The 22,058-nt window shown below is 44.9% G+C and overlaps 2 protein-coding genes across 5 annotated transcripts in view; one reads left to right on the forward strand and one right to left on the reverse strand.

Moving 5' to 3' along the window:
• The window catches only part of FAM240B (family with sequence similarity 240 member B), a 32,487-nt gene extending 13,882 nt beyond the window's left edge, over positions 1–18,605 (reverse strand). Inside the window, exon 1 of one of the 3 annotated variants that reach the window (XM_084764084.1) lies at positions 18,554–18,605. Coding sequence is in view for 1 of the 3 variants with exons in the window: in XM_084764082.1 (XP_084620208.1) it covers positions 7,193–7,214 (22 nt within the window). In the remaining 2 variants the exon portion in view is untranslated. Of the gene's footprint in view, positions 1–1,312; positions 1,384–7,192; positions 7,282–18,553 lie in introns of those variants that run through there. The other 2 variants (XM_084764082.1, XM_084764085.1) reach the window with 2 other exon arrangements.
• LOC311587370 (spermatogenesis-associated protein 31-like) lies at positions 10,021–17,110 on the forward strand. 2 transcript variants are annotated; one of them, XM_084764081.1, is made up of 3 exons: positions 10,021–10,274; positions 12,715–12,790; positions 13,557–17,110. In XM_084764081.1, exons 1-3 carry the CDS (start codon positions 10,221–10,223, stop codon positions 16,460–16,462), a joined length of 3,036 nt encoding a protein of 1,011 aa, XP_084620207.1. In that variant the 5' UTR covers positions 10,021–10,220; the 3' UTR covers positions 16,463–17,110. The 2 variants fall into 2 exon arrangements, with proteins under 2 accessions (XP_084620207.1, XP_084620206.1); XM_084764080.1 differs by lacking the exon at positions 10,021–10,274 and adding an exon at positions 10,558–10,839 and having other exon boundaries at positions 13,557–17,107.
• Positions 18,606–22,058: the final 3,453 nt, after the last annotated feature.

Consider the following 22,058-nt stretch of genomic DNA (forward strand, 5'->3'; position numbering starts at 1 on the left):
GCTGATGTCCTCCACTGTCCTCCGTACACATGGGTACAGACACACACCCAGAGACATAGAAACAGGAGTCTCATGCACACCAGGCAAACAGTCTACCTACTGAGCCCCATTCCTAGGCTATAGTTAGTTTTTAAGTACATACTTAAATACCTTTTATAGGGCTTATTGACCTATAATTTAAAAGAAAAGATGCCTTTAAAAAATTTGGTCAAGATGCTTCAGTCTCCACACGATCTTATGAATTGAGCTCGCTTCCCCTGCCCTTTCTCAGTGTGTGTTCCCTGGCGTCCCTCTGACTTGAATAGTTAGGGAAAGTGCCAGCATTAAGTTCTATGAAATAGACTGCACTGTCAAATTGTATGGACTTTGAGTTCCAGTTTCTTCACTTCTGAGTGACGCCATCTGGCTGCCTTGGATGCACTGGAAGGGGAAATAGAAGCACATCAACCTTTAGCAAGCGAGACTGCCCCTGTGTGAGTGCACCTGTCCCCTGCAAAAGTTGTTCTTGTCAGCCTTTATATATATTGAGGAAATTACTTCTGTTTTCAGAAAATCATTACTAATTTGGTTGGAATTTTTTCCACTTTGATTCTTTAAAACAACAACAACAACAACAACTAGGTCTGATGTAGCTGGTCTCAAACTCATTATATAGATGAGGGTGCCCTTGATCTCATGATCTTCCCTAGTGCGGGGATCACAGGTACAAGCCCCTTTGCTAGGTTTCAACTGTTGGTTCTCAAATTTATTTTACTGATTAACTTCTCATTAAGAACCCTACAACTGACTTCCTGAATAACTTTATACTAAGTAGCCACTTAGGTAACATTGTTGCAAATTGATTTTGTAGGACTCATGCAATCTCTCTAATGAAGGAATACAGAACAGCCAACTGTAAAAACAGAAACAAAGTTCTACAGTTTAACTTTCCAAGTCCCAGATTACTCAGTCAAGTAAAAACCTCAAATTAATTTTTAATCCTCCTATCCATTGGCTTCCTGAGGCACTTCTGTGGTCTGGCACCTCTAACACATGTTTCTTGGGACTAAATTTATCCATCAATCAACACGAGATAGATTCCTCATTTTGGTTAATCTTCACAGAGCCTCACTCTGTGGGATTGACACCGATTCTTGGCTTTTTCACACTCTTGAACTTGAAATTCATGCATCATTGACATTCAGGGAAAAGAAAACCAGAGATGGAAAAAAACCAAAACCAAAACCAAATCTCAACTCACTGGAGACATTTTTCAACAGGCTTAAAGCAGGCTGTTCCCACAGCCTGACAACACAAGCTCAACGCATCGTACCTTAAAGATGAATCGCAGGTGAACTGATATCCTGCAAAGGACAAGTGTCCTGGTTCCTGCTCCCTCAGCTCCGCTTTGGGAAAGCCGCAGGCACAATTCTGAAACCTCATTGTTAGAGCTTTTTATATATGGAGTAGAGGGAGTGACAGAAATCCCTCAGCCTTTCAAGGTCATTTGAGCCAAATTAGTGGTAGAATCAGGCAATACCTCCCCAGGGACACTGTAGCCTTTCCTCATGGTGAGAGATGGTTCTAAAGAAATCCCATCTCTCCCTACCCTGCCTGCCCCGAGCAGGCAAGCTTCTGTGTTGGCAGTTTCTCATGAATGCTATGACTTGGCCTGAACTTAGAGAGGTGGTTTAGAACATGCACGGATTACCCGTGTGCCCTGTTGCTCTGTGACTTGTGAAAAGCCATCCTCTGCCCCTTAGTGTGCAAAGGGGACTGGAATGGTGGGACAAGCCACACTTGGGTATAATCTTACAGGAAGATTTAGTGAGGCATCTTGTTCTTTGGAGCCATTAATCCTTGAATAGAACCGGTGATGACATATCACGGCCCGCTAGTACTCTACCAGCTAGAGAAGGAATTGACCCCTGGTGAGTATTTTCCAATCAAATGCATCCAAGTGAGATCGACTTCTCATTTTAGAGTGGCTCTTGTCCCATCACGGAGGAGCACACTTTGTCCTTAGGAAAAACATTTGGAACAGTCACTGATCTGGTCACAGAAATAGCTCTGGTTTTCATCAAATCCTTTGACTATGCTGCTAATTGCAAACCCATTACTTGGTTCAGTGGGCTATAAATCTGCAACTCACATTGCTTGTGACAACCCATCCAATATTGATATTCAGATTTCAACTTGGTGAAATGGTAATATTTAATGTTGAGTCTGTAAAAGTACCTTAATAAGGGCACTTACTGTAAGCTGGATGCCTAATAGCTGAAATAAGTTTTACAACAGAAGTTTTCTTAATTATAAGAAAGAAAAATTAGTTTGAAAAAATATTTTCTAGGAACTCTCTGCACAAAAGCAGCAATTAAAAAAAAAACTAAATGAAAATATTTCCAAAGAATACACTGAAAGTACAATGAAATTCACAGTGAAGCATACATTTTAAAACTTCAAATAAATACTAATATTTTATACATATATTTCTACTTAAGAAAATACAGTAAAACTAAATAGCGGACAGAAACCCACTATAAGATAATTGCCTCTTTTCTCCTTTCCCTCCCTTCCTCCCCCATCTCTCTTCCCTCCCTCTTCCTTTCCTCTTTCTTCTCTCTTTCCTTTTTGTCTTCTCTTTATCATATGGTGCAAGACCTACGAAGACTGTGTCAGTTACATGAGATTCTTCATTCCTATTTGAAGCCACGAGAAAAAGATCCAAGAGAAAGATCAAAATATTTCTCATGGGATGTTACTACAGCTGGAAATTCTACAAACATTTAACCCATTTATATGGAGTACTTGCCACTAACAGTCATTCTTTTAGGTTTTTAAAATTAGATTTATTAATTTATTTCTAATGTATTTTGCCCGCACGTGTGTTTGTACACCACAATATATGCTTGGTGCCTTCAAAGGTTAGAAGAGACCATCAGGTTCACTGGACCTAGGTGGTTGTGAGCCACTGTGTTGGTGATGAGAATCAAACCTGGGTCCTGTGCAAGCGTTATAAGCGCTTCTAACCCTGAGTTAAACGCTCCAGCTCCAACTGACCCATTCTACAGAACTGTCTCTTGTGCTCTTCTTAGTACAAGTATGATTTTAATCTACAAGGACAGAGATGCCCACATTTAGAGTTTATTTTTGTATTGTTTACTTGGGAAGACACTGACTCAGAGAGATGATGTCATGGAACTGAGAAGTGGCAGAATTAGCATCTGAACCCAGGCTGTCCAACTCTTTTTCTTGCCTCCATGGTCTCACTCAGCAGTTACAGTAAGGCCGTGTCTCAGATAAAGGCTCACAGCCCTTCCACCCACGTCCCTGCTAGGAAAGGAAAGTTTATCTGGAAGAGGAAGAAATGACAGATGCACATTAATGTCAGAACCTTTACAGGACCCCTCCTTCTGGAAGGTAGAACACCGATAACAAGAGTAGTCTGTGGTCTAGTTAGTGTCCAGATAGAGTCAGGAGAAAAGCGGGGACACCCAGCTGAGAAGAAACCACTTCAGTTTTATACACTGGCCTTCACAGTTCCTGCATGGTGGAGGTGTGGCCTATGTGACTGTGATCTAGAACCGGTGGTCTCAGAACCAGGAGTAATAACAGTCTCCTGGTCGTTAACCCAGAGACTTCCTGATGGGGTTGAAGGCCAGATAGTTTGGTTTTACAATTAACCTTAGTTGTTTAGGGGTTAAGATGTTTTTAGGTCTAGATAGATGTTTTATGTTGATAATGATAAGATGTGATAGATATTGATTTACATTAAGAATTTTAAACTCACCAAGATAGGAAAGATGTTTTCTTCAAGGCTGCCAATTACAAATAGCCAAAGCACTATGAATGTGACATATATATATATATATATATATATATATATATATATATATGATTCCTGATTGTTTCATGGTTTTTCTTGCGTAGGTAGTTTATTTTATATATGTGTAATAATATAAATGTATATGCAAAAATATTTAATAAAAAAATTTTAAAACAAACAACAGTCTCCTGTTTAAAGGATATCCTGAGCTCAAATGGACCAGGTAAATATGGTTCTGAAGGCAGGATGGGAGTCTTATTTTACCTGGCTAAAGGCAATGTTGGCTTCAGATTCAAACATGAGTCTTTTGAGTTGTGTCATCTAAAAAGCAGAATGTGGCTCCAGCAGAGCCATCCATGAGCAATTATATACACCAGGTGCTCATGTCCGTGCTGTGTGCTGAGATGGGCTCCATACCTGGGCAATCTAGAAACCTTTCTTTATTTGTAGTATATTATTATTATTATTATGATGATGATGATGATGATGATGATGATGATGATGATGTTTACTTTCACTAGCTATAAAAACTAATAAAAAGGAAAAATGTTTACAGATTTGGTCATAGGACTAAGTGAAAAACACTACCACACATCTGTGAAAATAATAACTCCAAAGGAATTTAAGTGAAATAAGAGTGAAAACCTATAATTTTCATTTCTATTTCACAACCCATACGGCATGTGGGGAAATGGGGTCTGGACCATCAGCTGAAGAATTGAGTAGATAGTCAGTCACCCTGTGGTAATGGGAGAACAGCTGGTTTTCAGATTGCATGAGTTACTGATCTGTGATGGCTGATGGGAAGGTGCCGCTGGGTTTGAGAAGGCAGTGACCAGTTTCAGTGAATTCTGACCTATCTCTTCCAGAACCCTCCTTATGGCACTCTAAGAACTTGGGAGTCCATATGAAGCTATAAATTCTCCTGCAGCGCCGGAGAAAGCAGATTTCATTAGTCAGGGAGCTGTGAGGATGTGGCTAGAGTCAGAGAGAAGCCTGGTGTCTCTTCCAGGCTTGGGTGGTGACGAAACTTAGCAAATTTCCCATCTATTTTTCTTGTGGGGGAGGGGGTGCAGGTGTGGCTTTCTAGCTCTGACAGAGCTGCCCTGGTGGGCCGCGGGCCTGTTACCGCGCCTATAGAGCCACAGCAGAGGCCCGTCAGCTGCAGGAAGCAGTTTATTGTGGACTCGGCACGTTCACAGAGCCAGCTACAGCTGACTGGCCCCCTGACTGTCATTTTGTCGTTTGCAATAGCACAAATAGCCTGGTTCTTGTACGCGAAGAAATAAACTACCAAAGGAAAGAACAGCCTGGTCGAAGGGATTCTGAAACCTGTGCTCGGAGGTTCACATGAAACAACAGTATTTACTGACTCTGCCTGTTGTCACCCTAACTTCAGCCCATGTCCCTCATCCCATCAGTCTCCCAGAGCAGGCGAGAGCCTGTGTGCTTGTTGTGAAAACACAGCTTAAATATCTCCTCACGTTCCCTTCTAACTAGCTACTAACCCCACATCAATTCTGATGTGCACATCAGGAAGCTGCCTGCGCAAGGAACACATAGTTATTTCCCACAGCCTGAAGAGAAGCTGCAAAGAAGCAGGAAGAACCCCCGAGGAGAACCAAGTACAGAAAAAGAAAAATCTTGGGACTTACAGAAGCGTGAATTTTAAACTCATTAAGATATCCATCTGCTACAAAGCGGAGTAGTTGCTGGTGAGGACCAGAGAGCAATTATAGATAATAAAACTGAAAAAACACAAACAGGAAAACATGAATGATTAGAATTTATGGCAATATCCAAATAGTAATGACCCAGAAGTTAAAAAACAAAAAGTAACTGTTTAGCCTGTATTAGAAGGAAGATTCTCTAACTGAAGTCCTTTTTTCCTTTTTTTTTTTTTTTTTTTTTTTTGGTTTTTAGAGACAGGGTTTCTCTGTGTAGCCTTGGCTGTCCTGCACTTGTTTTGTAGACGAGGCTGGCTTCGAAATCACAGCGATCCACCTGCCTCTGCCTCCCGAGTGCTAGGATTAAAGACGCGCGCCACCACGCCCTGCTTCTAACTGAAGTCTTCAGGGTGAATCAGTCCACCCATCCCCAGGGTAACAATGAAAAACAAAACGAGCTGGGCGTGGTGGCGCCCGCCTTTAATCCCAGCACTCAGGAGGCAGAGGCAGGTGGATCACTGTGAGTTCGAAGCCAGCCTGGTCTACAAAGGGAGTCCAGGACAGCCAAGGCTACACAGAGAAACCCTGTCTTAAAAAACCAAAAAAAAAAAAAAAAAAAAAAAAAAAAAAAAACCCCAAACAAACAAACAATTTCACCTAGAAGTATCCTGGTAAAAATCCTGAGTTGTAAGGGCAAAGAAAAGAAAAGACTAAAATTCTGTTGTGCTGATGTGGAACGTTTAGGTAGAGCCTTGTTGGAGGAAGTAGGTTGGGGCTTGAGGCTTTACACCCCTGTTTACTCTCTTGACTCCTAACCGTGAATGCATGTATCCAGGCGTCCTCCTGCTCCTACAGCTGAGTCTTCCTAAATAATGATGGAGTGGTCTCCGTGAAATTTAAGCCACAATAAGCCGGTACTCCCTACGTTGTTACTGCTCAGGTATTTTTGCCGCAGCAATGAGAAAAGTAACTAATACCAATTACAAAGAAAATGAGAAATTCTATAGGAAAGAAAGGAATCTGACTAGCATCCTTAGCTTATTAAGAGACATGAATCTGGATTTAGAGATCTTATACCTGTCAGAGAAAAAGAAAGGCAAAGTGTACACATTCATCACCCTGTCTTAGCAAAGTCTTGTAAACATGGCATCTAATGAGGGAGTGTTCCTGAGGAGGCCAAGGGTAGGAAAAGGATGCTGAGATAAGGCTCTTTTCAAATGGACAATTATGATGTCAAATGAGAACTGTGGATCAGAAGTGACATACTCAAGGGAAAAGCTAAGAGAAGCAGGAACTGGAAATCATAAATTATCTGTCTTTGAAAGAGACGTGTTTGTGGGGAGGAGGGGCTGTGGAAGAGGAAGCAGCGGCAGACTTTGTCCTGATGGAGAGGGGAGGTGGACGGGAAAGTGAGTTGAGGAGAAAGGGGAGAGGAGACATGCGCTGGTCCAACTCGGGGTCCTCTCAGCGGGCGTTGGGGGCTGGGATAGGGTGATAGGGAGGGGTTGAGCGATTGGACGTAGGCTGGGCAGGCAGAGTGACGACAGAGCTGGGGCAGGCCGTCTACAGGCAGTTCTGGTGGGCTGCATGTGCCCTGGTCCAGCCCAGTGCCTCCACTCGAGCTGGGGACCAGAATCTGGTGAGGAGGAGGGGAGGACTGGTCGGGGTGGGTTGGGAAAGCACTGAGAAAGTGGGTGTGGTCCACAAGCAACCGGCCTACCTGGAACTCTAGCAGTCAGCATGACCTCTGGTGGGGCAGGGTCTTCCGCCAGACTTGTGGGCTGGGATATGGTGATGAGGAGTGGAGAAGGGCTGCTGGGGACAGGCTCCGAGAGCGAATGCGCGGTCCTGTAAGGGGCGGGGCTTACTTGGGGTTCCAGGTGCTAGTGTGGCTTCTGGTGGAGCCGGGAGCTTCCTCTGAGTTGTGGGCCAGGATGTGGTAGCTAAGAGTGGGACCTGTTGGAGGTAGGCTGGGAGGGCTCTGAGGCAGCGTTGTTGGGACTGATAAGATAAAATGCGAATGAGACTAGGACACCCTTGGGGCGCCCCTGAGAAAGCGCGCTATACAATAGATCTAGTATAAGGTGTTTGTTGGGGGAGGGGAGAGTGGAAGGCCATCTCAGAGTGGGGGCGTAGAGAGAGATACAGCCAGACAGCCAGACAGGCAGGGAGACAGACAGAAGGTAGGAAAGAGATTTGCGGTGGTTGGGAGTCCCCTCCCTCTCCTCTCAGTCCCACCCTCACACTCTCCTTCCCCTATTATTCTCCCCTCTCTTTTTTCTCAGAAAAGGGGAGACCCCCTAAGGGGTACCAAACTCACCCTTGCACCTACAGTCACAGCAGGCATAAATGCACCCTCTCCCACTGACGCCAGACAAGGCAGCCCAGCTAGCTTCTTCACATGGCATGAAAGTCCCTACCTGCTAGTCTCCTCTCTTTTATTATCGCTCATTAGAAGGTCGGTTTGTGAGCTCCTTTTTAGGAATAGGCTTCCTTTTGTAGTTTTTGAGCAGTGCCGATGGACAGAGAGTCTTTACAAATTATTTCCCCCCTGATGTCTGCTTGCTGTCTTTTATAAGCAGACACTCATGTACCTCAGAACGATGCTTGTAACCTTGCCTAAGAAATTATTCCTGACTGGCTGATTAGAAGGCCTAAACTTGGGCAGGGCAGAATAGGGTAGGTGCGGCTGAAGTCCTTGGGCTTTGAGGAGAGAAAGATTTAGGGAGGAAGGAGGGCAGGTACTGGGAAGGAGAGGGAAGAGAATCAGCTTAGGACGGGGCCATGCAGGCCGGGAGGAACTCGGATGCTCAGCGTGGAAAGAACCGGCCCAGATGAACAACGTAAACAAGCATTTTTGGGTTTATGCATGGGAAGTAGCCCAGATAGACATGATTAAAATGGATGGAGGCCGGGATATGTTGGGAGGTAGCTTAGGAGCTAATATCTGCCATGCCCCAGGTAAAATAAGGCTATTCTAAAATATATCAGGTGTCTGTGTCTTTATTGATTGTGAAAGCAGGTTAGATGATACCGCCATAATACCTATAAGCCTAATACATATTTTTAAGCCATACTTTTAAATTATCTGCAATACTATGCAAATGCTATATATTTATAAATATACAAAATTTTTGATACTTATACTTATTTCATGCTTAGGTCCTTCTATTTGAAAAATGAGGCAAAATGCAAAAATATTTAAAATACATAAAACTAAATGAATATAAAAGGGATTTGAGTTCTTTCCTTGAACTGACAAGAAGACAAAAATATTGCACAAGCAAACCAGACTTTGGAACAAAAGAGATACCCAGAGTGAAAAAAATCTCTGGGAAACATTCAAAATTAGAGGGACAGCCTCAGATTTACTATATTAAAAAATATATATATATATATATATATGGAGAGAGAGAGAGAGAGAGAGAGAGAGAGAGAGAATGCATGAGTGCCTGCGTGTGTGTGTGTGTGTGTGTGTGTGTGTGTGTGTGTGTGTACCACACACATGTATGGTGCCCACCAAAACCAGAGAGGGTGTCAAATTTCATGGAACTGGAATTACAATTGTGATCAGCTACATGGGTGCCACGAACCAAACCTGGGTTCTGTGCAAGAGAATCAAGTGCTCTTAAGGACTGAGTCATCTACTTTTTTTTTTTTAAAGTATGTGTGCCACGGACGGTCTCAGTCGGGTATTGGTCCCTGGGTCGGGAGTTCTTAAAGTGTCAGTGGACGAAGATAGGCAAGTGACAAACAGAAAACAAACACAGAGGTGCTGTTTGGTTCTGAGTTATTAAAACAACTGGCAAAGGGGGACCTGTGACACGACCCCTCCAGAGGAGTCTGTGTGACAAAATGTTGTCACAGAACCGAGGCGACGGCCCCTACTCATTTGGGAGATCCTCCTGGAAAACGGGTCTGATGTTCTCGCCAGGAGTAGTAATCCCAGCCCCCTCCTCCTTTTCTCACTCATTTGTTTTGGGAACATTTTGCTTTTGTTTTCACTTGTCCTATCAAAGAACTTTTCAGATGTAACTGTGTTGCTAGGAGACCCTTACCTTGAAACTGCGGCCAAGGGTCATTCAGTCAAGTTATGTTCCACTTGTTAATGTAAACATGGCTAAGAATTAGTCACCTATGAATAGTTTATATTATGATTTACAAGAAAGTTTTGAGTAAAACCCCAGATAGTGGCGGGTGAGCTAAGAAAACAAACTGTCCTGATTCACAGATGTTTGGCATAATGAGAGAACACTGACCTTTGATAAAGAGGGCGCATGCACTGATACCAGTCTAGTGACTTTAATGATTCTTCAAGATTAATGACAACATAATTACACTGCAATCCTGTATTTTGATTTGTATGGGAAAATAATGTAACCACGTGTGAACACCCGCATTTTAAAATGTGTATAAAAACCTGGCTTGCTGGTCTCCAAAATACACTCAGAACAAAACAGCACCTCTGTGTTTGTTTTCTGCCACGCCTGTCTTTGTCCACCGACACTTCCAGAACTCCCGACCCAAGGACTGATACCTGACCGAGATGGTCCGCGGCACACATATGTGCGTGACTATATGTACACGTGTAAGGGTATGTTTGTGTGTGGATGTCAGGACATTGGTTGTCCTCCTCTACCACTTTCTGATGCACAGTCTTTCCTTGAACTCAGGGTTTGGGTTTTTTAGCTAGGCTGGAGTCCAGCAGACCCAGAGATCCTCCTCTGTCTCCTCCCATTTGAGCTAGGATGCCTAGCTTATGTGACTACCGGCATCTGAACTCAAACCTTCAAGACTGCACGGTAAGCGCTGCTAACCACTTGAGCTATCTCTCCATCCCCCAATCTAAGTTTTTTTTTTTAAGGAGCATAAAGCTGATCTTAAAAGTCCTCAAGCTAAGATCTGCAAATGAGAAAAGGAACCAGGTAATATATGGGTTTTTGGAGGTTGGTGGGGGGTGGGGGTGGGGGGGTAGTTAATAGAACATAACAAGAAGTTGGGGTAGGTGGAGTTGAACCTACTAGTGGCCCACCCAGAAGGCTGAGGAGGGAGACTGTGTCGGTCTGTGTTTCCCCTCCCCCACCCTCAGAATCCCTGGCTTTGTGATGGGGGTTCCAGCTCTGTGATGTGGGCCCTGGGTTATCTGCTCAGCTCCCAGGGAGAACTTGCAACAGTGGGATTCAGATGGAGAGTCCTTCCTCTCTCCTGGAGAGCATATACAGCATATGGCTGAGCCTCAGCCCTGCTGTGTGGGCAATGGACATCGTCCTGGCCTTTGTGGGTGGACTGGGGCTCTACCTCCTGTTGCTCCCTTTCCTTGAGAGTCATCTATGGTCACCTCCACCAACCCTAAAATCCACCAGGAAGGTGAGAAACTCTCAGTCTAACCTAACAAAGACTGCTTCCCCTCCCCCTCCCTCCCTCCCTCTCACCTTTCCTCTCTTCTGTGTTTCTTTCTAAAATTAGCATACAAAGTATTGTGTTTAATAATGGGATCCTCAAACAAAGCTTGTTTTCTTGCTTGCCTACTGTCTTGCACAGCCTCTGCTCTTTCCCCTCCCTCCCCATCATGTGCTGTCCCACTCCCCATGAGCCTCCTTTGGCTTTCCCAGTCATGTGCACCTCCCTGCTCGCCTCTCCTGTCTGGGAAACAATCTCCAGAAAGAACTGATATCTGTTCCCCTGGGAGCTGGTGGGACAGAGTTGAAAGCAGTCGCCAGAGCAGATATCAGTATGTCTGTGAGGTGTGCCGCTGTGTCAGGATGAGCCTGAATGCCATGGTTTCTTGGGTAGGATCTACCTTCTTGATATAGTTGGGGACCTCTGGGAAAGGACAGGTATTGAGCACTGGCTCTTATGACCTCTTCTCCTGTATAATCTTTTCCTCTGTGATGGGCTGTCTTGAGGGCTGTGCTGAGCCTCAAAAGGCGTTAGATCAGAGGCCAGAGTGACATCTGGCTTCCAGAAGCAGACGTCTCCCTGGCGACTATGAAGCCGCTGCAGAGATTTGGGTGTTGAGCAGAACAACAGTGAGTGTAGACGTCTGTGGTTGGCCTCCCAGGAGAAAACCTCCTTCCATTGTGTGTGTGCGAGTGTGTGCTGTGTAGATGTATGTGTGTGTGATGTGTGTGTGTGGTGCTTATGCACATGTGAGGGGATGCATACGCTTGTGAATCCAGGAGGAGGGCAGAGAAGAATGTCAGCTGTTCTACTCTCTAACCCTTTCCTTATTTTCTTCAGAAAGAGACCTTGCAGCTCCAGTGCTATAAGGGGCAGGGACAGGAGAGGCTCTCTAGAATTTGGGGCCCTCAAGTTCAGGTCTTCTGTCTCTGCCTCCCCTAGCACTAGAGTCGCTGGCCTTTTACAGCGTGCTTGGACATGAATTTATTTTTCATTTTTTTATTTTTTGGACATGAATTTAGATCCTCACACAGCAAGTGTTCTTACCTGCTAGGCTACCTCCACAGCTCCCTTTTTGTGTTCCTTAAAGAAATAAAATTGGTCAGGGAAAGTGCTCAGTAAAGTGCTTGCCTTGCAAGCATGAAGAGACCTGGGTTGGGATAGTCGGTACCCGATTAGGGAGCTAGGCATGGTACTATATATGTGCTGGGGAACAAATGCCACAGGATCCCTGAAGCTTCCTGGACAGCCAATCTAACTAAATTAGTAAGTTCCAGGGTTAGTTAGAGACACTATATTTAGTGGAGAATTCTGGCACGGATCTCTGGTCTTTCATACTCACACACCACACACACACACACACACACACACACACACACACACACACACACACTCAGACGAGGGGGGGGGGATCACACTCATTTTAAACCCAGTACTTGGAAGGCAGAGGTAAGCAGATTTGTGAGTTCAAGGCTAACCTCATTTATATATCGAGTTCCAGGGCACCCAGGGATGAAGAAATGTCTTAGCAGCTAATAACACTTGCTGTTCTTCCAGGGAAACTAAGTTTGCTCCCAGAATGCAGAGCTCACAACCACTTATACCCTAGCTCCAAGAGATCCAACAGACTCTTCTGGTATCTGCTAGTGCCAGAAACATAACAAACAAACAAACAAACACACACACACATACACACACACACACACCATACTGAATGTAAAAATTCATGAATATTGAATAAGTGAAGCTCTATAGAAGAGAATAAGATCTCTCTCTCTCTCTCTCTCTCTCTCTCTCTCTCTCTCTCTCTCTCTCTCTCTCTCTCTCTCTCTCATTTCTCAGCCTCAGATGCAGAAGATGACCTGTCAGAGGCGGTGCAGGAAAAAGTTTAGGAATCATTCTAGGAAAAATCCCAAAGGTAAGTCAGTTTCTGCCATTCATCTGCCCATGAAGAGCTAATACCACAGTTCCCAAGTGAGTTGCAGGGGCCTAAAAGGGAGGATCCTGGGAAGGAAATCAGAGTCCCATACTCAGGCTCCTGACTTAGAAGAAAGCTGTGACAAGCCAGCTGACCGATGTTCCCAACAGGGAGGTCTCTGGACTCTTGGGAGCAACGTTACCAGGATTTGGAAGTGGAACCTTGAGTAAAGCTTATTATTGTTGTTATTGCTGTTGTTGTTATTATTATTATATTATTATTATTATTATTATTATTATTATTATTATTATTATTATTACTATTAGTAGTAGTAGTTGTTGTTTTGAGACAAGGTTTCTCTTTGTAGCCTTGGCTGTCCTGGACTAACTTTGTAGACCAGGCTGGCTTGGAACTCACAGAGATCCACCTGCCTCTGCCCCCCTAAGTGCTGGGATTACAGGTGTACATCACTGTGCCTAGCTGAAGCTGATTCTTTTTTGAGGTGATGCCATCCTTTCTCCCATAAGCCAGCTAGAAGGATCACGGAAGGTTGACAGCTATGGGAGGTATTTATAAATGATTAAATTCTGTCCATCCATGTACCTTGAAAACACTATGGATCATGGATCCCATGACTTTGAATACCAATGAACAGGCTCTAAAATCTAATTCATACTCTTTTCTAATGGGACAGACACAATTTAGCTTACTGTAATAACCTTATGCCCCACCTTCTACCATCATAACCCAATCTCCTAATTTCTAGCTTGGAGAGAATGCCTGAAAAAGCTACAAAAAAAGGAAAAAGATGGATTATTTCTGGAAAAAATGAACAGCCCACTACATCAATTGAACTCTTTAGGGAATATGTTTAACTCGTCAAGTGCTAAAGAAGACAGCACTACCCTGCCACCCTTCTGGAACCTGAAAGAGAAATCAGAACAGCAGATGGCCACTCAGAAGCTATCATATCCCAAGATCTTGGGGGACCACTTTCAACAGAAATACAATCAGCTTTTCTGGGGCCTCCCAACTCTCCACAGTGAGTCTATAGTGGCTGCAGCCTGGATCCCTCAGACGGCTTCAACTCTCCCTTCCCCCTTTTTCTTATTCAATGTCATCTCAAGTGTTTATCCAGATCAATTTCAGGACAAAATGTCTCCAATATTCTCCCACACACATCCTCTGTCCTACCTAGACCTCCGAGCTCCACCCTTAATTTTGTCTTCACCTCAGTTCCAGACCTCAGCTCTGAATCAAGTCCATCTTCAACCCCCTCTCCCAGCCCTACCACCCTCTTCTCTCCCCTACACTAGAGATTATGGAACACCTTGTTCTCAGTCACAAAGCAAGCCACACTATCTCCCTTCTGAAATACAAGGCAGAGAAAGGTCCTCACTGACAAAACATCTAGGAAGTAGATTGGCTTTACCCTTGATGGTACAGAGACCTCAAGAAGTCTGTGACATCATGGCCCCCAACCTTTCCCATGACTGGGAAGTCTCTATCCTCCCTGACAACTTTCCAATCAGTAGTGAGCTCCGCGAGAAACTGGAACAGCACATTCAAAAGTGGCTCATTCAACACCACTGGGATTTTCCCCCGAAGACCCAAGAGTCTCTGGGAGTGATGCAGCTTCAGAGCACAGTAACAGAAACTCATCCAGCTAGAGAGAAGCCTGGGCCTTCACCACCCTTTATGTCCTCTGGTGAACACAGCAAGGATGGCTACAAGGTGAGATTCCAGCTAGAAAGGGAACCTGGCAAGAATCTGGGGCCGATTCTAGGGATGGTCTCAAAAGATCCAGCCAGAGGCTTGGAAAAACTTCCAGGAAAGGCTCAAGGGGCAAACCTTTTGGAGTCAGAAAGAAGTCCAGTCAAGTGCTTGAAGAGCAACTCCAGAAGTGACTCAACTAAAAACCTAGACAGGAATCTAGAAAACACTTTGAAAGCTCATCTGGGCACAAAGTCAAGGCAAATCAATGGCGGTCTGATCCCTCTGAGTGTGCGACGATCCTGGCTTGCTATGAACGAGGGTTTTTCCACATCTGACAGCAATATGAAAACTAGACATTTAACAGCCTCAAAGAGTTCAGAAAAGTCCACGAGCTCTTCTTCACAGAAGCTTGCCTTTCTCGATCCAGGAACTCGACAGGCCCTGGAGGCACATGTTGTAAAGCTTCGGGTGAAACACAGATGGAGCCTGCCTCTTAGGATCCTTAAACCCGTAAACCTCTTTAAGTTGAAACATGCCGAATCCTTGCCTGCTGCACCACGAGCCCAGCCCTCTTCAACTGCTTCTGTACATTGGGACAGCTCAGCAGTTGAGGTGGCCAGATTCCTAGGAAAACCATCTCGGACATGCTTGAGAGAGATGATAATTGAAGATTCGTCTTCATCACTGGGGAATTTTATTCTTGTCTCCTCTCCTTCCTGTAAGGGTAGTGATAAGGCACTGAGAAGGCTTCATTCGGATGTTGACCATGAGCCTTCAAAAGTCCTACTAACCAAGCCAGAGAGCAGGAATCTTTCTGAAACTTTCACATGTAACTTCATGGGCACACCCTCTCAGAGTGGGACTGTCTTAGAGAAAGAGAGAGAGATCCAAGAAGTCCTTTTACTGCCTAGAAGGACTAGTGTCCAAACTTCGAGAGCATACAGCCTTCAGGCAAAAGTTGTTAGTGAGTGTCCACATAATGTGGAGACAGATTCAGCAGGCCAGCTGCAAATCTATAGCACTGCTGAGCTCCTTCCAGAACATTCTAGGAGCCCGCTTCTTCCTGCAGACACTTTGGCTTCACGTGTATTAGGTGACATTGTGGCAGAAGGGGACAATAGCCCGATGCAGCAGAAACCAAGTACTCCAAAGCATCAAGTTTCAAAGAAGGACCAAGTCAATGTGTTGACCTCTACTTATCAAGGTGAGGACACTAAGAGATGGAGTAAAGGAAAACATGAAGAAAGATCCAACCTCACCGGAGTCAAGGAGAAAGAAGACAACTTTAGAAGTAAATACCATCAGCCCCTCCCAAACACCACACAGGTTCTTCCAGAAAGCCCCTTCCAAAAACTTGTGAGCCGCTTTCTACGGTGGATTCATCCCAAGAAAGCAATCAAAGGGCAGGAACCTCCTCCTCAAAAAGGTAAGCCTACAGAAGATGCTGCCCAAAGCCAACAAAGGAAAGTGAAAAAGAAACCACACACGGACAGCAATGTTGCTGAGGCCCAGGAACTTATGACAGCTGTTGGACAGGTGTTAGAAAAGAAAATGATGCTGCAACGTAAACTCTGTGCTTCAAAGTTCAACCAGAACAGGGAAGCTCCTCCCATCCCTACCTCTCAGTTTTCTTGTGACCACAAGCCAGTTTCCTACTCAAAGCAAAGGAGAGCACCCAGTCACCTGGCCAATTCCTCATGTCTGAGCCATTCTATACAGGAGAGGCACATCGGACGCCAACTGTCTCAGAAAAATGTTCGATTTAGTAAGGAACCACAGACCCAACGGAATCCCCATCTCTTGTACCCCAACACACCTTTGAACTTAGTGAATCCCTCTCAGAATAGAACAAGAGTGCCAGGCATCTCAAGTCACCATCTTCACTGTCCTAAGCACTGTGCTCTTCAGAGAAGTGTCTGCAGCCAACTAAAAAATTCCTCGCTAGTTTTTTTCTAGTAGGGAAACATAATCAGAAAGATTAGTGCATGCAAAATTATTTTTCTCATGTTAGTGACATTCAAGATATTTAATGTAGCCCAAAATACATGTTTTTCCCCCCACATAAAAGGGAAATGGTTTCTGTTCCATGTTTTATATGGTCTGGTTAAAGTAGGATGAGTGACTGGCAGAAATAAGGCAAGCCCACGTCTACAGAAAGTCTTAACATCAAAACACCGTTGCCGGTGTCAGGGAGAGCTCTGTTGGTAAAACGCTTGCTGCAAAAGCATAGGGCTCTGAGCTCAGACTTCTAGCACACATGTACAAAGTCTAGCATGGTGGTAAACATTTTTAATACCAATGCTGGGGAGAAAAGAGGAGTCCTGGAGCTTGTTGGCTAGCTGGCTACTTCAGTGAGTGAACTAAAGGTTCACTAAGTGACCCTGTCTCAGAAAAAGAAAAAAAAGAGCTGCTGAGAAGAAACCCAACACTGACCTCTGGCCTTTACACACACGTACGTGCGCCCACACACAAAGATGACAGAATAAAGAAAACCGAGAATGACTCCATCTCACTATCTCTTCAATTCACCCTCCCACTGCTTTCTCTTAAACTCTAGGCAGCTGCAAAGGCTAGGTTAATAAAGGCTCCTTACGCCTCCAAATTCCCCCAGGGGCTCCAGGCAGAGTCAGAACCAAGCAGCTTTTCTTGTTACAAAACAGGTATAAGTCTGGCTGGGAGTGTGGCACTCTCTTGCACTCTGAGCTCAGAAGCAGGCGAGAGCTTTCCCATAATTTCCTTGATGGAGAATAGATAACGTGTGTCTCTGGGAACCCTCTTATAGCTCAGCTGTGGGGGGAAAACCAGTCACATTCTATCTCCCTGCATCCCCCAGGCTGCAGCATAGCAGCGGAAAGCACTTTGCAGGTCAGGGAGGCCACACTCGGGGGTGCCACTGAAGGTCGGGTCTATTCCCGAGGAATAGTCCCACAGTTCACTCGCCTTCCTCTATCTCAGCCCTAGCTGAAGGTCAGGGAGGAATTTTAGGGAGCACATGAAGAGGGACATGGTTGAGAGTTGGGAACTGTAGACTGAGGTCAGGATAGAAAGGATTGAAAACCTTGGAGCCAAATAAAGAAGCACACGAAAGGAGATATAAATGTGCCATGGACGAGAAGCCCTTGCTGCTCCCCTGCCACCTGGAAGCCAAGAGGAAGAGGAGGACTTTTTTTTTTCCCGTGGCCAAGTAGTTTAGCCAAGTCACACTTGTATCCCATCCATAATCCTGGTCTCAGATCTAGAGAAGCCACAAAACAAACAAACAAACAAACAAACAAACAAAAAACCTAGACTGGACTGGAGTCAAATTAGGGAAGATTAACTTCTAAGCCTTGCATATAATCACATCTCTAATCCTAGAAAGGATGATTTTACAATATATGTCAGGATTAGGGTTCTTGAGATCTTGGAGGATCTCAAGTCTTGTGTATATATACCATACCAGGACTATTATCAGTAGAGAGGTGAAAGTTTACAAGGGTGGAGGGGCTAGCCTGGGGTCACATAGCAAATTTTGCTCAGCGCTTCGTCCTTGTTTGTTCCGGAGGCCAACAGGAAAGAGAACCAGAAAAGAAGTGCACCGCCTGTAGCTTTTCAAAATACACCCCGTCTAGCATTCCTTTCTGCTGGGCCCTGTATACACAGATAATTAGAAGGTGAGGAACCCTTTACACAGAGAACACGTTCCAAGCTGTGCTATACACAGGACACACACAAGCATATCTTAGGGCCTCACATGCATGGTGAGGCCAGAATGATCCTGACAACAGAAATGGGCCCTAACCTCCACATATGGCTCTCGGCTGGTACCCGCCTACACTTAGGGATAGTGACCACAGGCCTCTGGGGTCTGGATCCCGGTGTCACATGCCTTCTCTTGAAGATGGACAACCAAGTTAGGCACCAGAGTAGGACAGCAGTGAGAATGAACTAGGGATGGCAAGGGTGCCTGGGGCTTGGAGTGGTTTCCCGGCCTACACATGCTAAGACGAGGGTAATACAGAGGCGAGTTCTCTAAACGTATAGAAGCCCAGACCCCACGGTTCCTACCAGGAAAAGGCAATACGCTGACTGCGCGGATGGACCAGACAAGAGGCACTGATGCTCCTCCAGCCTCCGGAAGATTCAGGAAGGTTATCAAAGAGAGATATACAGAAGCCTCCCAGAGAGACTTCAGACAGACAGTACTGATACCTCACACTGCCTCACATTGTTTTATAGTCTGAAAATTCTCATAGTGACTTTCCATAGGAGCCTCACACAGCTCTGAGCCATGGTGTCAACCTACACAAGTCCCACAAAGAACACACAGAGGCCTCAGTTCCATAGCTGTGCCCCTTATCACACAGACATTCCTAGGCCTCACACTTAAACCTCCACAAATACCTTGTATAGAGACCTGTTCCAATCAGCGCATAGGGACGCATAGAGCCCAGTCACAGAAACATGTGAGGCAACACAAAAGACCACCCGAAGCCCAGAGTTTTTCTAAAAACACCCCTAATCAACATGCAGCAATCCAGATTAGAAAGTCCTGGTTAGTACGAGGGAGACCCTCTCACAGATACAATCAGAAAATAGACTCTACAAGTCTCAGAAATCTCCCACCTAGACCTCGCCCCATGCCCCACAAAGCCTTCCAAAGATTCCTTAGGTTGTTCTAGTCACCACCCTGAGAATAGCTGGGCATGCTTCCCACTCTCCAAAGACTGCCATAGAGACCTCCCATGGAGCTGCCCACAAGAGCTTTCACAGACACTCCATAGAGAGAGATCACCACATAGACTTCCCACACATCCTCTGCCTTGGGGATGGGTGGATGTGCACACATGCACATGTGTAGAAGCCAAACCCGCTCTGTGGAATTCATTCCCTCTTTCCACCTTTATGAGTGAAGAGGGAACTCAAACCACCAGGCTTGCACAGCAAGCATCTTTTACACACTGAGCTGTGTTACCGGCCCAAGGGTATTTTAGTTTTCTTTCTCTTGCCATAATAAAAACTGAGCAAAAACAACTTGGGGAGAAAAGAGATTTCATCTTATAACTCATAGGTCATAATTCATGACTCAGAGAAGTCAGAAAACAGACATGATGGAGGAATGTTCCTTACTGGCTTTCTTTTAGTTTTTCTTTCATCCCTGTTTAATATTCAGAAGCCCAAAACGGCCACTGTAAACCTTAGTTCAATAGAATGCTTGCTGTGCCTCCTGGCAGATACACTCTGCATTCTGCCACTAAAACTTCCAGGCCAGCACACCTTCAAGTCATGGGAGCAGGAAGTGAACGCGCTCCTAGTGTTCCACTGAGAGTGACCCGTGAACTCTGGCTATAGTAGAAATATATTGGTTGCAAACTGAAAGCATACATTGCCCAGGCTAAACTCAGGTCACCAGGTTTGCTCAACAAGAGCCTTTACCCACTGACGTGCCAACTTCAAAATGAAGAACGCATACTTCTTTCATCTATAAGGTCACAATTTATTTAAGTCAAGAAGTTAGTTTTGAATATAAAAATGTTTGCCTCTTCCTGATCATAGACATGGGAATATGCCAGAATGGGTGAGATTTACAAACGCAGCCACTCTGGCCTACTGCATAATAAGAAGTAAAACCCGATCCTCAGCCTTCAGGAAAACACTGCTGAGGGTCAGATCGACAGCTTGGCCGGTCACCTGAAGGAATTTCTTTCAGATATGGTCGGAAAGGTGAACCCACCATTTGTTTTATTTGTTTTTTATTTTTTCAACTTGTCTACCACGAGCAGAATGGGAGCAGCTGCTATTCTTCCCCTTCCCCCGGAACTGTTCAGTATTTCCCCTGCCACCGCACAAGTCCGATACCTTTTATAAAGTCACGTCCTCACAGAGAAGGGCACCCTTAAACTTCCCCATTTCCATCTTTATCACTCTACTTCCAGAACCATCCCCCGTGCCAGCTGCCATCTCACTATAGAAGAGGGGAGTGGGTCACTGAGAAAGAATAAAATTTCATCCTTTTTTATTCTAAAACTTTTTACAAGGAACAGCGATAAAAAAAAATTCTGATACTGGGATAGGCATAGGCACTTAGACAAATGGAGTAAAAATACAACATTAAAAAATAATTTTCAACAAAGATGCCAAGACTGTCTATCCATTGTCTTTCTAACAATTGGTCTTGAAAAAATTAGATGTCTGCATGCAAATTGATATTTATCTTATATACTGTACAATCATAATTCAAAGTAGATCAAAGACCTAAATGTAAGAGCAAAACAATGCTAAGTTTTTGAAGAAAACTTATGACAGTGATTTGCTAATGTACTTGTAACCAGAGTCCTAGGCCAGAAACCCAACTCTGGGAGTTCCCAGTCAAGTCTAACTACTTGCCCTGAGGAAAGCAACCAAAAGGAATGGTGAGGAAAAAAAAAAAAAGACAGATTTTGATCCAAATGGTCATTTGGAAAAGATGTAAATCTCAGACATCTTCAGGGCTCTCGAGTGCCTGGAAGATAAGAGAAGGCTTAGGATGATGGATTTCTAGGTACCACTTAAGGAGTCTGAGAAATTTTCTATTGTCCCTTTCAGCCTCACTTGAAGCCAGTTAGTAAGAATGGCGGGAGGAGGAACAAAGCAGCAACGCACGTGCTCAGGGGGCACTCACTGCATATGCACAGGTCACTGCCGCTAGCATCACCAGAAGATTTCAGGTTGGCAAAGGGGTCTGTATGTTCGTAGAATGACCTCTTCCTCGGCACATAGGGCCTTATCTTGGCCCCAGGTGGGCAGACTTGACTTCTGATGATATGGCCAACATCTCATTTTGCCCTTTAGCTGCAGGTTTGCTGTCTTTCTGGTGACTCCCATACGCATAGATTTTTTTCCCAAAACCTACTTTATTTGGAGTTCTTAAACCCTTTAACCTCAGTTCTAACCCACTGACCAGAGGAAGGGGGGTAAGAATGTTAATAGAAAGAGGGATGTGGACCTGTTTAGACATAGTTCCTTGGGCCAATTCCATTCTGCTTTGTCAGGATACCAGCAATCCAGTCCAATAGGCAAACAGCAACATGAAACCGTGATGGTGGGCATGATCAGGTAGAAACAGCAAGGCTCCACCGAATTGGCACAAGCCAACAGAAGGAGCCAGAAGCGACCAGAGAGTATCAGGAGAAGTTCTCTGGAACGTTTCTCTCTGCAAATCGAAGACCAGCGAAGTGGTGCCTGGGCAGGGTAGCAATGCAAACGCCTCACCCCACGGTCCATGGGGTTCTACATAGACTCCTTCAAAGCATCACGTGCCCACTCACATGCCTGCTCCCAACAAAGCATCACATGGCCTCTCACAAGACATCTCTCAGCAAAACACCACATGGCATAACTGAGGAACCAGAAGCCTCCACTTCAGACTCCCACTCTCTCCTTTCCACCCATCACCATCCTTTGATGGCCCAGGGCTGGAGGAGACAAAGAGGGATCCATGATGTTTCGGTAGGTCCATCTGCAATGACAGACGCACACCCCTTCCCAATTTCTCAGCCAACCGGTCTTTCAAGCCTCAAAACACTTAAACCAC

Source organism: Acomys minous, assembly GCF_964271855.1.
Source record: "Acomys minous genome assembly, chromosome: 16".
Classification (NCBI taxonomy): Eukaryota; Metazoa; Chordata; class Mammalia; order Rodentia; family Muridae; genus Acomys; species Acomys minous.

Coding starts and splice junctions, on each gene's coding strand:
- LOC311587370 (XM_084764080.1), top strand. CDS start 10,657: ATGGAGAGTCCTTCCTCTCTCCTGGAGAGCATATACAGCATATGGCTG. Junction 10,840..12,714: donor CCCTAAAATCCACCAGGAAG/GTGAGAAACTCT, acceptor CTCATTTCTCAG/CCTCAGATGCAGAAGATGAC. Junction 12,791..13,556: donor TTCTAGGAAAAATCCCAAAG/GTAAGTCAGTTT, acceptor CCTAATTTCTAG/CTTGGAGAGAATGCCTGAAA.